General features: G+C 39.8%; 1 protein-coding gene across 10 annotated transcripts in view; it reads right to left on the bottom strand.

Annotated features, from left to right (window-relative positions):
* Positions 1–16,805, bottom strand: part of LOC129776231 (synaptic vesicular amine transporter-like) — a 128,627-nt gene that overhangs the window by 27,814 nt on the left and 84,008 nt on the right. For all 10 annotated transcript variants that reach the window (XM_055781752.1, XM_055781757.1, XM_055781753.1 and 7 more), the window contains 2 exons: positions 1,485–1,634; positions 1,267–1,405 (listed from right to left, as the gene is read on the bottom strand). In XM_055781752.1, coding sequence (XP_055637727.1) covers positions 1,267–1,405; positions 1,485–1,634 — 289 coding nt within the window. The remainder of the gene's footprint in view (positions 1–1,266; positions 1,406–1,484; positions 1,635–16,805) is intronic.

Genomic DNA, 16,805 nt, shown 5'->3' with positions numbered 1-16,805 from the left:
TAAACCGCATTATATTTTGGAACCCCTTACCATGATCGAATTCATGATATCAGCATTTTTGAGATAATATCTTTACGATCAATGATACATAAATACTCTAATTTCACGTGCTTGGGGTCACATTGAGGCCAGTAAACAAATAGCAAACTCGCACCGATTGGATCACATTCAATCTTATGATGATAATCAGATTTTTTCACCAAACTTGAAATTGGGTAGGACGAAAATATTCACACACAAGGAAATAAATGCGTACATAACACAGATTCATTTATGTCGCAAGACTCTGTTTGCCAACGATTTGTTAGCATAATCGTCTCTCAAAATGCCGACTATGGATGAGACCATGAATCGAACAACGTCTCAAGTGTCATCCACACGTATGTCCTCGATCGTACGTTATGTCAATGTACGAAATGATGTGGTATTCGAGTACAGAACAAACGTTTTTTATGGCAATATGGCATAAAGATCGTTAATTCTATTCCAAATAAAATATGTAACTGGCCGTTTTGTGATCAATTGTTCAACCTTACACCTTTTTCAAGATAAAGTACAATTATTATTTTTATTTTGCATCAAGTAATCATGTGCTAAATTGTTTAGGCTACGAGGTTATGACAATGTAATGCACAAGTAAATAGATGACAATCAATTTCATTTCTGTTTTAGATAGTAGATAGTAGATTTTTTTAATACTGTTACAACATTTAACAACAAAATTTACTAATTGAAGTTTGTTGAAAGGAAATATCTTTCACAGCCATGTAAATTACACATGATCATCACCATCAGCTTATATTATCTATTACTATGTTAATCAAATTAATTGAATTTAAAAAAAACACAATTCACAATTTCGTCTAAGGGTGATTCATTCCAACTTTCGTATTTGTGCAAAGCCATATTTTGCACTCCACCAATTCTTGGATTGGAGTATTTTTACTCATATGAAGCTTTTCAGCACTCAATTGGAAACAAAAGAATAATCAAAGCTTTACTGTCATAGATTTGAGAAGACACACTTCAATGAAAATGCAAAATATTTAAAATGGGAACCAGAGAATCGATGTCTTGCATAAATCTTTTAGCAGGCTTAATTATTCGACGTGCACAAAAATGATCTCTCTCATGACTTATGTACCACATAAGCCCCACTAATTCTAATATACACAAAAACTCGAATATCAGGATACGAATGTCATAGTTGTGGTAAGGTATTTTTAATTAATAAAATAAACTCATGTACCAGTGTTCAATACTTACTTATGCGTTAAAGGGCCAACTATTGGATTGGCGAGTAACTGGACAAAAGCTTTCGATGCGAACATCAAACCGACTTCAACCGTTTCCTCCACCAATTCCTTGTGGCGCTCCTCCCGCTCCGCGTACCAGCTGGCATTGTCTGTCGAGATTTGATAAGAATTCAGGGGTTCGAAGATTATTAGTCCATTCCGGAAGTCAAAGTAAATTCGATATCCTACCATAGCCCATGGTGGTTATGTCAATTCCATTGTACGGAGTGGTGGTTTCTTTTTCGCAGGGTGACAAAGTCGTGGGAGGCGTCCTGGGGAAGCTAGCTAGAGGTGCATCCGGATGCCTGATATCGTACAGAAATTCTGGGATGATTGGCACTGAAAACAAAACAATAAAAATAACCAATTTGAATACTGCATGCGATCATTCCACAAGAGAGAATTAGAATCAATGACGGTAGACTGTTCACAGTCGGAAGTAGGTTAGGTTTATAAAGTGTACAATTGAGAAAAGAAAACAACATCTGGTGTTGCCATTGAATTTCCTGTGAATGGCTCATAGATCTATCTCACCAGAAACGGCAGGAAATTGAATGTGTTGTACCCAGAGCTCTATGAAAACGGGCGCTCAACGAAGCAACAAGTATTCCGTCCTCAGCATCCAATTGAATTACTCAGTTTTAATGAAAATTGAAATTTAACCGTCAATCGGGGTGAGCGGGTGAAAGTGTGTACGAGTGCAAGTTTGGGAAAGTTTTCCAAGTTTATAAATTGTATTATTCTTCCCTTCAGCTGCAATCGGAGGTGGGATTTCATGGTGAGATAAATCTTCTACCACTAGACAGGATTTGCGAACAAGTGTAAATGAAACAGATTGTTAATTCCTCGTTTATTATGGTATAAACGAGTTATCTTCTAATTTAATTCGTGTACAGTATACTTTTTGCTCGATACTTTGCTGCGTCTGTGGCCCCTACAAATTTAAATGAAGTTTGTAATTTGATGCGGAAGCTTACATTTATTGTTTCTAGAAGTTGTTAAAACATCAGGTTGATCAGACGATTGCCGTTTCTAACACCCGCGTTCCATTTTTTCGGCTCAGCGAGAATAAAATTGTTGAAGTTTTACGCACTATTCCTAAGAATGCATCTTTCGCGAATAGGGAAAATATTGTCTACAAACAGTACGTGCAGTACAAACAGTATTTAGATTTCCACCACAAATGTGATGAAGTTTCAGTAGATATCTATAATCCATGCTTTGATATACGAGGTGTGGCTATTCAATTCCGAGAATCGAAAAGTACTTGAACCCAGGGCCCGAAATCTTCGAAGGTGAAAAATGAAGACCGACTCTACTCTCAGTAGCTTCGCTTCGATTAGAACTGCTTCGGCAGTCGCCGCCAACAAAAAGAGATTCAACTAGAAAATGAATTGACTAGCGTTGACTAGCGAGGATGACTGGTGAACTAGTCCAGTCAGTGGTTATTTTAACTGACGCGACTAATGAACACAAATCTGCCTCTTTATTCTTTATTCAACTGATTCAATCCACACTTCCATTTCCCTCTGACACTAATTCTATACCCGCGTACAAGAACTTGATTTCTGATGCAAAAAAGTAGTTACTCCATCAATGGACGGTTTATTGTCTACCCGTCGTGAACTCAAACCAACCAACTTAGCCATTTATCAAGTATGCTATAAAAGTCCTCGCGTTAATATTAGTAAATATCGTGCAAAATAGCGCACGAACACTGCACGCTATTTTATACGTGTGGATAATTTTCGAATACGAATACTAATTTAAATATACGAATAATAAATATAATAATACGAATAATAATTTTCGAATTGAATTCAAACACCGATGGGAGAGAGAGAGGAACGAACTCCTTTTGAGTGAAGTCCCTTCAAAATGCAATGCAGACAATTTGACTGGGAAGAATGAAATTATATAGTCGAGTCGGTACAGGGAAATAGCGACTAAACGCCCGACTGACTGTTTAGTCGTTGTGGCCGTGAAACTGCGTGAAGAAGCCAAAAGTCATTTCCGACTGAATACGGATATAGTCAGTCAGATAGTTAGCTGACTATCCTCAGTTGTCTATGGCTATGTCGAGCCCTGCTTGAACCTAAAGACGCGTCCACATTATGCCTTGGCCGTCCGGTGAAGCCGAATAAGTGTTGACATGCCGCCCGGGCTTACTGACGTGCCGAAAACCGATTCGAATCATGCAGAACCCAACCCGAAACAAGTCGGTCCGGATCAAAGAAAGTCGAATCCAAAACAAAACGAAGTAAATTCGTGTTGACGGCATTGTGCTTCGTGCACCCGATGGGTCTTCCACTTTAAGTAACCAACCAAAAATGCTACATGGTTCAAGCCGATCGCCAGCATTCGGCATAATGTGGACGCGCCTTAAGACAAGACTAGACAATAGGGGGTCGATTTCGGACCAGCTGCTGATTGGTCAATTCTGAAGGGTTACCAATAATATTAGTAAATACACTTCTACATAAGGTACTTATGGTATGTACTCTCAAACTAGTTTTCATGACAGAGTATAACAGAAAAATAAAATTTCGGCATTCCTGTTGCTCACGTTTGGTCGAAGAGTAAGGAGCCAGTTGTCACTTCTTTTCTTAGCTTTGAACAGCTGGCAACGCTGCATCGTTAATTGGTCTATGACAACGGTTTTCCGCGAAGTTATAGCAAGTGCTTCCACTTGAAAACCCACCTTGAAGAAAAACATTCCTGAATGTAAGAAGGCGAAGGTTTCGAAAGGTAACCTGTGATTAAGATCCACATCACACTCTTCTATTTTAACGGTATCACAAGGTTAACTGAGAACAACCAAAAGAACTTCGTAACAATGAATCGGATCGACGTTACATTTTGCTACATACCGTTTTGTCTCAAATTCCGAACACTTAAGCTTTGTTGACCATTAAACAGTGTCTCATTACTCAAAATGACACTTTTTTGCGAAATAATGTGGTTTTTGGATAAAGTAGAGTCTTTTCTTTCATTTGTCCACCATAAAATTGACTCAAAAATACATTTCCGAATAACAAAAATACATTTTTTTAAATCATAACTTTCGAGCCACTAGACCGATTCAGATGATCGATATAACAAAATGAAGTCAATAAGCTATTGTTCTTTGGAAAAATTCTATACTCTCAGAAATTTGGGTTTGTGCTTCGAAACTTGATTCATATTCCGAATTTTCTAACGCAAACATTTTATCGTTGGTTTTGACAATCACTTTTTTGCAAATGCTTAGTATTATAAGTTATGGGCAGTATCGATACCTGTAAATGATGTTAAAATAAAGCCACCACAAAGAATGTCAGGGTTTTTATTATTCAATTATTTATAACATTAAAGTTCAGTAAATTTACATTAAAAAATGAAGTGTCCGGAATTTGAGACAAAACGGTATCAAGTTGTGTTCTATACAGCATACAGAACTTCTTTGAAATGTACACATATCTTTTTAATAATTATATTAGGTGTACCGGTAAGTTTCTTCGGTTTTATAACAGATGGCTGCGGAAAGTCATCGCATTTTGGTGGAAGTTTATGGTGACCATGCTCCAACTGAGCGAACGTATCAGACGTAGCTTGCACGGTTTAAAAATGGTAATTTTGACTTGGAAGACGAGGAACGTTCCGGACCGCCAAAAAAGTTTGAAGATGAAGAAGGCTTTACTCGATCAAGATTCGTCACAAACGCAACAAGAACTTGCAGATGTACTTTGAATAGCTCAGCAAACCATATTCGATCGTTTAAAATCAATGGGAATGATCCGAAAGATAGGATATTGGGTTCCGTATGAATTGAAGCCACGAGACGTCGAACGCCGTTGTTTCACGTGCGAACAACTGCTCCAACGGCATAAAAAAAAAGGTCATCGAACCGTTACTGGCGATGAAAAGTGGGTCCATTACGACAATCCAAAATGCCGGGCAACGTATGGATACACCGGCCATGCATCAACATCGACGGCCGCGCGGAATATTCACGGCCAGAAGGATATAATACTTGTCTGAAGTTTACATAAAAATTAGCGTATTTTCTTAACGTTTGAAAGGAATGGGTATATTGGGGCGATACGTGGTAGGTATTAGCCTACATGTTGCTTGTATGGACTGAAATCAAGCTCGTTTTTAGTGGAGAGAAATGTTTTTCGCTTAGTGCATTGGCTTTATGTGATTCGTCTGCCTTGAAAAGTAGAGCGAGATCTAAATACTGCAGTGAGCAGTAAACTATTTTTTAATGAAATGTGAAGAGTTCCCCAAGTTTGATTACGGTTCAAAAATACATGGTGTTACAGTTATGCCTAGAATAACAATAATAATAATTTAATAAGGGATAATTGAACTTGATGTTGTTTTTTGAAATATTCGGAACAAACAATACTTTTTTTGGTGTTTATCTGATAGATTATGCATAAAAACATCGTTTTATGAAGAAGGGAGTGATCTGCAACACCTTTGCAGAAAATAAATCTCATTGTTATTAGGCATTCGCTAACAAGGTTAAAACACGTGTTATATTAAACTTTTTTTTATTTGTTTGAGAACTAATTCGTTTTTCCAAACCAGAAATGAGTGCACTAGTCCTGCTGAAAGCGGGACATGAAATTCTCATACTTGAACCGATTCATTTATTATGAATTTACAAATAATACATAGAGGGACAGTTATACCTAGAATATCAACATGAGACAATTGAGCTTGAAGTTGTTTTTTGAAAAGCTGGAAACAAACAATAAGTTTTTTTGGTGTTTTTTCGAAAGATTATGCATAAAAACATAATTTTGTGAAGAAAAGTGAAAATTGTCAAAAAGTAACATGGGACAACTATGCGTTGAACGGCAGTCTAGGTCTTTGAAGTTGTCGTCTGTATGCGTTGTGAAACATAAGAATTTGCTAAAGGTGGGAGCAATACCCCGAATAAGAACTTGGAGGTTCACGTTCCCGTCAAATTTTATCAACTAAGGCCACACTTCAGTCAGTTTCGCGAGAGCTAACAAATAAGTCAAATTAAAAAAGGCCTGAAAGGCTTTGTTTGCTATATCGTGGAGTTATTCGAAATCAACATTATAATGTTGGTCGTGAAGAATCCGGCTAACTAACAAACAAATCTCCCGTCGTAGATTATACATCACGCTTGGAGCAATTTGGGAATTACGCCTAGTTGTGAAGTTGTAATGGTAAACAACGGCCGCTTATCTTGGCGTATCCTTTGATGGTAAACTAATCTCCAGCCATTTTTGGGATGGAGTTCTGTTCGTAAGCACGATCGCGGTTGAAACATCATTCAAACTTGGGAAATGGTTTACTAATAATCCTATATCTCGGATTCAAAATGGAATGTTGTGGAATAGCTTTATTTGATGGAAAATTTAATCCCATTTATGATTTAAACAAAATATCATTCAACGCCCACCACTACTTTCTCGCATTGTTGTATACTGAAAAGGAGATTCGATGAATGATTCGCAGAAAAAAAAGGATTTCTTACTAGCGTGAGGTAGCACGGTTTTGTTAAGTTTTAGAATTGTGCTTAGACTATCCCTAAAATTGTAGAATTAGATTTCTCGATGTCAGTGTCACGTCACACCGAGCCAGAATGGTTAGGGAAACGGTTCAGTTTCTCAATTGGGATCAATTATCGCTAGCGTCTTATTCACCAGACATGACTTCTTCCGTTAACTATTTGTTTCCTTCGATGGGACACGCACTCGCTGAGCAGCATAAAAATGTAACCAATAGAGCATACTTAGGAAAATATAACAATGCCATAAACCACAAAAAAAAACTTTCTTTCATTCATTAAATATATTTTGCTATGTGTAGAACTGTTGATTTAATATCTAAAATGCAAGTCCATATCCTAGAAATAGCTGCAGATAGTTATAACAGTTGTATCAATTTATAAATTGGCCGTTTCCCATCCGATATTGATTATTCAGATTGTATCGATACTCGCATCTTTTCCATAGCTCGAAGACCGGATGCCGAAGAGTGTCGGGCCGGAAAATTCCGTTCTCGGTGGGTGTGCTCTCTGGCAAAGTGAAACATAATTGAATCACTGTGAAATTTATTAGATCACAAATTGTTCGCTTTTATGATGCCATCAACCTTATTTGTCTCATTTCGTCACCTTCGTCATTGCGCTTTCTAGCAGGGTTTTGCAACAACCAAATTCGACATGATACAGTCACTTTCGTCGTGGTATTTACACTCGGAAACGTAATGGAGCAAATACATACATTTATTTTTATTCTTTGGGGGTGGGTTGATTATTCATTCATCCGATTTACTCCTTCTTGTCGTTCCCGAACGTTGCACATTCTCAGGCGTCGAAGACGCTGCTCGGGATATGTGAGGGTTTGGGAAGATAGATTTATGTATCGTAGCTGGTGGGTCCTGGTGGATTTTAGGTTTGGAAGGCAATGGATTTTCACTTTATTCTTCCCTTGAGTCAAATCATTGTTGTCATAGCGTCAATAAATATTGGGTTTATACAAATTGAAAATTATGTTGAACTGTATGATCATTGGTATTCTTTTATGTTGCTTTCAAATAATTTTCTGAGCGAGAGGGATCCTATGAAGAAACAATTCCGGTAATTCTTTAAGCGTATCCATGAATAATGTGGCATGATAGCCGTTCTATGTCGGATTTTGGGCATAATAATTATTCTTTAACGGATTCTACGATGATCGAATATGTAATTACGTCGTTTCGATTTTTTAATTTATTAGTAAAATTTTTTTCATCCTTTAGATAAAATCAAACAATTTTCACATTTTGTGGAAAAAAATGGAAAACGCGAACTTCTCTCCATGGGCGAATTTTTAAAGTTTAGAAGCAAAAATTAGAAAAAAACAGTAACGAGGTAACGATCATGATCTGTTCCGAAAGATGCTTTTTTGGCTTGAACAACGTGACATGAAATAAATGACAATTTTGGAAAATCATTTCGTACGTTGAATCAAATCACGTGACCCAAGCATCGTCCTTTCGATTTCCCTTTAAATATGAGTATGATATAAAATATCACCACCCACATTGAATTTAACAAAACGGATCAACTTATCATAGCCCACTCTCTATTTCTAGCAAATCGAGCTAATTGAAAACCAAACAGCCCTTCACGTCAATTGACGGTTGGGCTGAGGAGGTAAAGGATTGAATTCACTATCACCATGTTACCATCACCCGCAGTTTGGCCTCAAGTGGCAATAACCAGAGCGAAGTGTAATTACAACGATAATTTTAATGGAGAAAAATTAGCTGGAAAATTAACCAGCATTTTCTATCAAGGCCCAAGTAGCGTGACATGGTGTGCAGGACCAGAAACGAGCCGTTTCACTGAGCCAGAACATCATCATTTGTCCGTAGATGTCATAAGGGAAGACGGAAACTGTTATCGTCATCAAACTTGTGCCGAGATAGGGATATAACCTGACAATAAATTGCTCCTGCTTTCGGAGGAGGGAGAACGACTGCTGGTTCTGTTGCTGGGTGTACCAGTGTGAGTTCTTTCTCCTTCCTGTGACAAGAGATTTCCAGTGTCTTCTGCATTGGGTTCTGCTCGCTTGAGGAAGTCTCCGGTTCCGCACGGCTGACGAGTGGTTGTTGTTTTGTCATTAGTCGCCGACAGTGAATACTTTTTCGGTTGATATGATATAATACATTCGTAATCGTTTTATTTCTATTACTATATTTACATTCATTCATATTTTATTACTATATTTACATTCATTTTCCACCACATAGTATATTCATAGTATGTTGAGCTAGCAATGCAATTTGTGAACGCAATTTAAGATAACACTAGTAAATAGCGCTGTGTTTATTTTGTTCTCCAAATATTTCTATTTTCAGATATGCAAATTTACACGGTGAGTAATTTTGTTTACATCTGTTAGTTTACGGTCGTGGTTATTTGGAGTGCAAAAAATGATTATCTCCAACAAAATGTCATATATAGAACATCCATTTTTGTGTTATTTTAAATAAATGCAGTTTTATTTTCGTTTATGTCCACATTTATATTGTTGCAACGTAACAGTGGCAACTTGGGTTCGTGGTTTTAGAGTTTTTCGTGCAGTGAAATCGTCTACGTCTTTCATTTCTATACCGGAGTGTAAGTTCAAAGTTTCGAAAACGAGAAAGTGACGCTGGAGTGCAAGGTTATGAACGTTAATACCTCTTTACTGGTTGAATGGAGTGGTATAATAATCAATTTAGTCGAAAGATAAAATGTCAAAGAGTTATATGATTGTCACTTATTGGTTCAAAAAATCGTTTCAATGGCTTAAAATTGCTTTGAAAACAGGCTATTCAAATCATAACAATCTAGCTCATCGATGATGATTGCTTTTATGGTGATTGGAATGTGTTCCCGAACACGGACGCAAAATCAAGGCACCTGGAGAAACCGCCATCGAGAATACATGCAGGCTGTGATTTCTTTTACTCGCTTGCAAATGCGCTCGAGCAAAGTAAGATTTGCGCATTCGGTTCCCGTGATGCGATCGTATCCAACTCGTGTGTATAATTCTGACGAGAACAAAATAGAATTATGTATCGAAACTTCATCAGTTGAATTTGAAAAACCACGCAAACCCAACGGTGGTCCATCGGTCTTCGCCAAATCGCAAGCAGATCGGTCGAACCTATATTTGATCCGATACAGGTGTTTTTTTACATCCGTTTCTAGTGTGTATTTTTTCATCTGGTGCGCTGCGAGCGAGTAAAGCTCATAAAAAGTGGTGCGCTATCGAGACAACCCGGCAGCAAGTCACATCATCACACACGCTACACAGCAGCGGGGCAAGTAGAAGTTTATTTTCCTCTTACCTCTTCCATCATTCTGTATACAGAAGCTTCTGTGCTCGATTTATACCATTGTTTATCTTTGTGTTTATCATATCGGCAAGCGTTGGCATTAGGGGTGTTCATTTCTTACATCACCGTTGAACATTTATTAGAACTTTTTTCATTTTCAAATTACACATAATAACAAAAATTGAAATAAATAAAATTTTCAACAATAACTAATATAGAAATATAATTTCTTTTACTAATTTATATTTTCCAAATTATTATATTCTGTTCATATCGAACAGTTGTCTACTTCTTCGTTTTTATTAATATGGCAGAGGGCGGGGAGGATCCCCCACCCACGCCAAAGAATATCTCAGATAATGAACCTCCTCCTGAAGAGCAGGAGGATGAAACAGAAGATGAGGAGGAAAATTCTGTGTACGAAATAGAAAGCTCTGAAGATGAGGAAAAAGACGAGAAGCAGGATTTTCGTCTAAAAGAATACCCTGATGGCGCCAAAGGCCCATTTATCGTATACTTTAGACGAAAATCCAAACCTCTTAACGTCATTCGCATCTCAAAAGAGTTGACACAGAAATTTTCCGAAGTTACCGAGATTACTCGGATGGGGCCAGACAAATTACGAGTTGTCGTCTCCAGCAGAACCCAAGCGAATGAAATAACGCGCTGTGATCTCTTTGCGATTGAGTATCGCGTATACGTACCCTGTTGCAACGTTGAAATAGACGGTGTAATAAACGAAAAGGGTTTGACTCGAAAAGAGATACTCGATGGTGTCGGTCGCTTCAAGAACTCTTCACTTAAAAGTGTGAAGATTCTTGCATGCGATCGACTGAAATCTGTGTCACTTAAAAATGACAAAAGAGTTCTCAATCGGACAAACTCTTTTCGTGTGACATTTGAGGGTTCCGCCCTTCCAAACTACGTTGCAATAGGTGCACTTCGTTTACCTGTTCGGTTGTTTGTACCCCGGGTAATGAAATGCAACAAATGTATGCAACTCGGTCACACGGCCGCCTATTGTTGCAACAAAAAACGTTGCGCAGATTGTGGAGAGAGCCATGATGAGAATCCTTGCCCGAAAGAGCGCAAGTGTCTTCATTGCGGCGGGACCCCTCATGATCTTACTCAATGCCCGGTGTACATACAACGAGGGGAAAAAATCAAGCGTTCCTTAAAAGAACGTTCCAAGCGGACTTATGCAGAAATGCTTAAGAGTCCCGTTCCAACGACTCAGGACAATCCCTACTCCATTCTGCAGAACGACGAGCCTGTTGCTGATGCTCCCAATGCAGGAAGTTCCGGTACATCGCAGGGTGCCATCTGGAAAAGAAAAATTACTTCTTTTCCATCACTCCCCAGAAAGAAAACCGAAACTTCCCAAGTTGGAATGAAAACTCGAATCGAACGTGCTGAGAATAGACCGAAGCAAGTACCTCCTGGTTTAAGCGGTTCTTCTACGCACCAGGGGTCCTCAGCACTTCCCGGAGCAGCACCCAACAAGTCTGCTCCTTTTTCGCGGTCGAGACAACAGCCACAATCTGGCTTGCTTGCGCTTTCTGACCTGGTGGACAACATTTTAAATGCTTTAAATATAAACGACCCTCTTAAAAGCATAGTATTATGTTTGCTTCCGATTGTGAGAACATTTTTGAAAGAAAAATGTGGTTTTTTGACAGCGTTCATTTCCCTCGATGCCTGATTCAGGGCAAGAGGTCAAGGATTTGACCACTGTAATACAGTGGAATTGCAGAAGCATCATTCCTAAACTAGATCAGTTTAAATTTTTAGTTCACAGCTCTAACTGTGATGTATTTTCTCTCTGTGAAACATGGCTTTCTTCAGCCGATGAGCTGAATTTCCACGATTTCAACATTATTCGCCTCGATCGAAATGACTCGTTTGGTGGCGTACTATTGGGGATTAAAAAATGTCACTCCTTCTATAGAGTCACTCTCCCATCGATGACAGGCATTGAAGTTGTTGCTTGCCAGACACAAATCAATGGCAAAGACCTCTGCATTGCTTCGATATATATCCCTCCCAGAACTACGGTAGGTCGCCATCAGTTCTTTGATACTATCGAGGCAATGCCGGAGCCGCGGTTAATCTTAGGTGATTTCAACTCCCATGGAACAGCATGGGGATCACTCTACGATGACAACCGTGCCACTTTGATTTATGATCTGTGCGACAACTTCAAATTGACAGTTTTGAATACTGGGGAAGCAACCAGAATAGCCAACCCTCCTGCACGGGCAAGCATGCTAGACATATCTCTATGCTCTTCTTCATTATCCCTGGATTGCATGTGGAAGGTAATCCAAGATCCCCACGGTAGTGATCACCTACCAATAATTTTATCGATCGCTAATGAATCAAGCTTTCGTGAGTCAGTCAATATTTCGTATGACCTCACGAAGAATATTGACTGGAGAACATTTGCGGAAATAATATCTGAAGCAATTGTTTCAATGCATGAACTTCCTCCACTCGAAGAGTATAACTTTATATCGAGTTTGATTCACAAAAGCGCACTTCAAGCTCAAAAGAAACGTGTACCGGCTACCACTTTCCGACGTCGTCCTCCATCACTTTGGTGGGACAGGGAGTGTTCAAAGGTCTACCTTGAAAAATCATCCGCTTTCAAAAAATTCAGGAAAACTGGATTAGTGGAATGGTTTCTAAAGTACCAAGCTCTAGAAGCCAAACTAAAAGGTTTGATTAAAGCAAAAAAGCGTGGATATTGGCGGAAGTTCGTCAATGGTTTGTCAAGGGAGACCGCTATGAGCACTCTTTGGAATACGGCTAGGAAAATGCGTGGCTGGAACCATACAAACGAAAGTGAGGAATACTCTGACCGTTGGATTTTTAACTTTGCAAGGAAGGTTTGCCCCGACACCGTTCCTGCACAAAACGTCGTACGCGACATTCCACTTCAAAGCGATTATGAGAATTTTTCGATGGTGGAATTCTCAATTGCCCTTCTCTCATGTAACAATTCAGCTCCGGGGTCGGACAAGATTAAATTCAACTTGTTGAAGAATCTTCCCGACTTGGCAAAACAGCGTTTGCTGAACTTGTTCAACAAGTTTCTGGAGCTGAATATTGTCCCGCATGACTGGAGACAAGTGAGAGTGCCAACAAGCCGGCCTGCGATCACAACTCGTATAGGCCGATTTCAATGTTATCCTGTATTCGTAAATTGTTAGAGAAAATGATTCTACTTCGTTTGGACAACTGGGTCGAAACGAACAATTTGCTGTCAAATACGCAGTTTGGCTTCCGCCGAGGTAAAGGGACAAATGATTGTCTCGCGCAGCTATCTTCTGAAATCCAAATCGCATTTGCTCGCAAAGAACAAATGGCTTCCGTTTTTCTCGATATCAAAGGGGCATTTGATTCAGTTTCAATGGAAATTCTCTCAGAGAAGCTTCATAATCGTGGACTTTCACCAATTCTCAATAATTTCCTGTACAATTTACTGTCAGAAAAGCACATGATTTTCTCTCATGGCAGCTCGAAATCTTCTCGTTACAGTTTTATGGGCCTACCACAAGGCTCCTGCCTAAGCCCCCTCTTGTACAGTTTTTACGTCAATGATATGGATGATTGTCTAACTAGAGACTGCACGTTGAGACAACTTGCAGACGATGGAGTTATTTCCATCACGGGTACTAATCCCGTCGTTCTGCAAATGTCGTTGCAAGATACCCTGAACAATCTGTTCACGTGGGCCCTCAAGCTGGGTATCGAATTCTCTACGGAGAAAACTGAAATGGTCGTTTTTTCTAGGAAGCACGAACCCGCCCAATTCCAGCTTCACCTATCCGGCAAAACGATCCAACACTCTATGTTTTTCAAATACCTGGGTGTATATTTTGATTCTAAGTGTACCTGGGGGAGACACATTGCGTATTTGAAACAGAAATGCCAGCAAAGAATCAATTTTCTCCAAACAATTACCGGAACATGGTGGGGTGCCCATCCAGGAGACCTCATTCAGTTGTACAAAACAACGATATTATCAGTGTTAGAATATGGCAGTTTTTGCTTCCGATCAGCTGCCAGGATTCATATTCTCAAGCTGGAGAGAATACAATATCGTTGCTTGCGTATAGCCATGGGGTGTTTGCATTCGACACATACGACGAGTCTCGAAGTTTTGGCAGGAGTACCCCCGCTTACTCTTCGGTTCACAGAATTATCCTACAGATTTCTCATCCGTTGCAAGATCATGAATCCATTGGTGATTGATAACTTCGAAAATCTACTCCAACTGACTCCTCAGTCAAGTTTTATGTCTTTATACCATGAGTACCTTACCCACGACGTGCACCCTTCACCAGGCATCACCAACCAAGTTTGCTTCCCATACTTCTGCAATTCCTCTGTCATTTTTGATCTGTCCATGCGACAAAAAATCCATGGAATCCCAGATCACCTACGCTCCGATTCTATTCCGCCGATATTTTCGGCAGAATATGGGAAAGTTAGATCTAATAAAATGTTCTTTACTGACGGTTCATTCATAAACAGGCCACTGGTTTCGGCATCTTCAATGAAAATTCCAGTGCCTCTTTCAAACTCAAAGATCCTTGTTCCGTGTATGTCGCTGAACTGGGTGCGATATATTACGCATTAGGGATCATTGAAACATTGCCCATCGACCACTATTTTATTTTTTCAGACAGTCTCAGCTCAATAGAGGCAATCCGCTCAATGAAAGTTGATAAATGCTCATCTTATTTCCTAACAAGAATAAGACAACTATTGAGTGTTTTGGTCGAAAAATTATTCAAGATTACCTTAGCATGGGTTCCCTCTCATTGCTCGATACCGGGGAATGAGAAAGCGGACTCGCTAGCTAAGGTGGGCGCTTCAGAAGGCACACTTTTTGAAAGGCAAATTGCTTATAATGAATTTTTCCACATTCCTCGTCAGAATACGCTCGTAAGTTGGCAGCGCATGTGGAGTGAAGATGAGTTCGGTCGTTGGTTACACACGATTATCCCTAAGGTCTCGACGAGTGCATGGTTTAAGGGATTGAATGTAGGTCGTGATTTCATTCGCGTGATATCTCGGCTTATGTCCAATCACTACAACCTAAACGCGCATCTCTATCGCATTGGGCTCGCAGCAAACAATCTTTGTGATTGTGGCGATGGCTACCACGATATCGAGCATGTTGTCTGGTCGTGTATCCGGTTCCATGCTGCTCGCTCTCAGCTCTCTAGAGTACTGAGAGCACAAGGCAGACAATCGGATATCCCCGTCCGGGATATCTTAGGTAGCCGTGATCCTGATCTTCTGCTTCATCTATACCTGTTCCTCAGAAACGCCGATGTCAACGTTTAATGATGTTTCCTTCGTTGTGTCCCCGTTTCATATCCCTCCTATCCAAACGATAAACTTTTACTTAGTCGCGGCAATACATACACACACTCTTTACAGATACACGGGCCAAAGGTTGTGCAGTCCACTGATCATTCAACAAGAGCCAAAGGTTGTACCGCTTATGACAACTCTACACGAGCTGATGATTGCGCCGGCTAGTGACCATTCTATCCTGGATTCCTCGAGTCGAGAAGACGCACCACGCTAGATATGGGGTACAGACTAGGGGGGCGTTGCTGATTAATGGTCAGCTGCATCCCAATAGCAGGTATCCCGTGTCGGGCACACGTACAGAGCATCGAAGACTGCAACATACCAATTATGAGAACACTTGTAATACTAACCTCGAGCCAACCGCGAGTAATCGGTTACATATTACTAACATAGTTGTAAGCAAACATTGTAGAAAAATTGAACTCCCGGTCCCGTTAGGCTGACGCCATATGAGCCTTAATAAAAATATATATTTTGGATAAAAAAAAAAAAAAATCAATAAGTTCGAAATAGTTAAATTTCATGTTCATAACAATGTCATACTCATACTCATCCACTCACACACTAACAAGTAAACTTTCAGCAATCTGCAGAAATAATTGTTCATTCATTCATTGAAAATTGATTCAGATGCAATTTCAAACAAATAATAACAGAGCCAGCGGTAGTCCTACGTCTACCTAGCGGTTATATCACAGATATAACCCATTTCTAGTTTTTTCCTTACTTGGGCGATTTCAGGTCCTATGTTGATCGCCTTAAGACGCGTCCACATTACGCCAATCGGCATCGTTCAGTCTTAGCTGCCCGGTAAAGCCGAATAAGTGTGGATGTGCCGCCCGGGCTTGCCGACGTGCCGAAACCCGATTCGAATCATGCCTAATCCAACCCGAAACAAGTCGATCTGGACCAAAGAAAGTAGAACCGAAACGAAACGAGGTGCATTCGTGTTGACGGCATTGTGCTTCGTGTGTTCGATTTGTGAAGCGAAAAAGATGACGCGCTGCAACCGATGGGACGTCCACATTACATGACGAACTAAATATGTCGACGAGTACAGGCCGATCGGCATCATACGGCAGAATGTGGACGCGCCTTTGACCAGACCTAGCTATTCGTGTTTAACGCCAGTTTGGGATGTCGTACTAAGGTAACTAACAAACTGGACCTCAAGGGAGACCGCTATGAGTACTCTTTGGAATACGGCTAGGAGAATGCGTGGCTGGAACCATACCAATGAAAGTGAGGAATACTCTGACCGTTGGATTTTCAAATTTTCAAGAA

The sequence above is a fragment of the Toxorhynchites rutilus genome, chromosome 3, assembly GCF_029784135.1.
Source record: "Toxorhynchites rutilus septentrionalis strain SRP chromosome 3, ASM2978413v1, whole genome shotgun sequence".
In the NCBI taxonomy this organism is placed as follows: Eukaryota; Metazoa; Arthropoda; class Insecta; order Diptera; family Culicidae; genus Toxorhynchites; species Toxorhynchites rutilus.
This window is presented reverse-complemented; position numbering and strand designations above follow the sequence as displayed.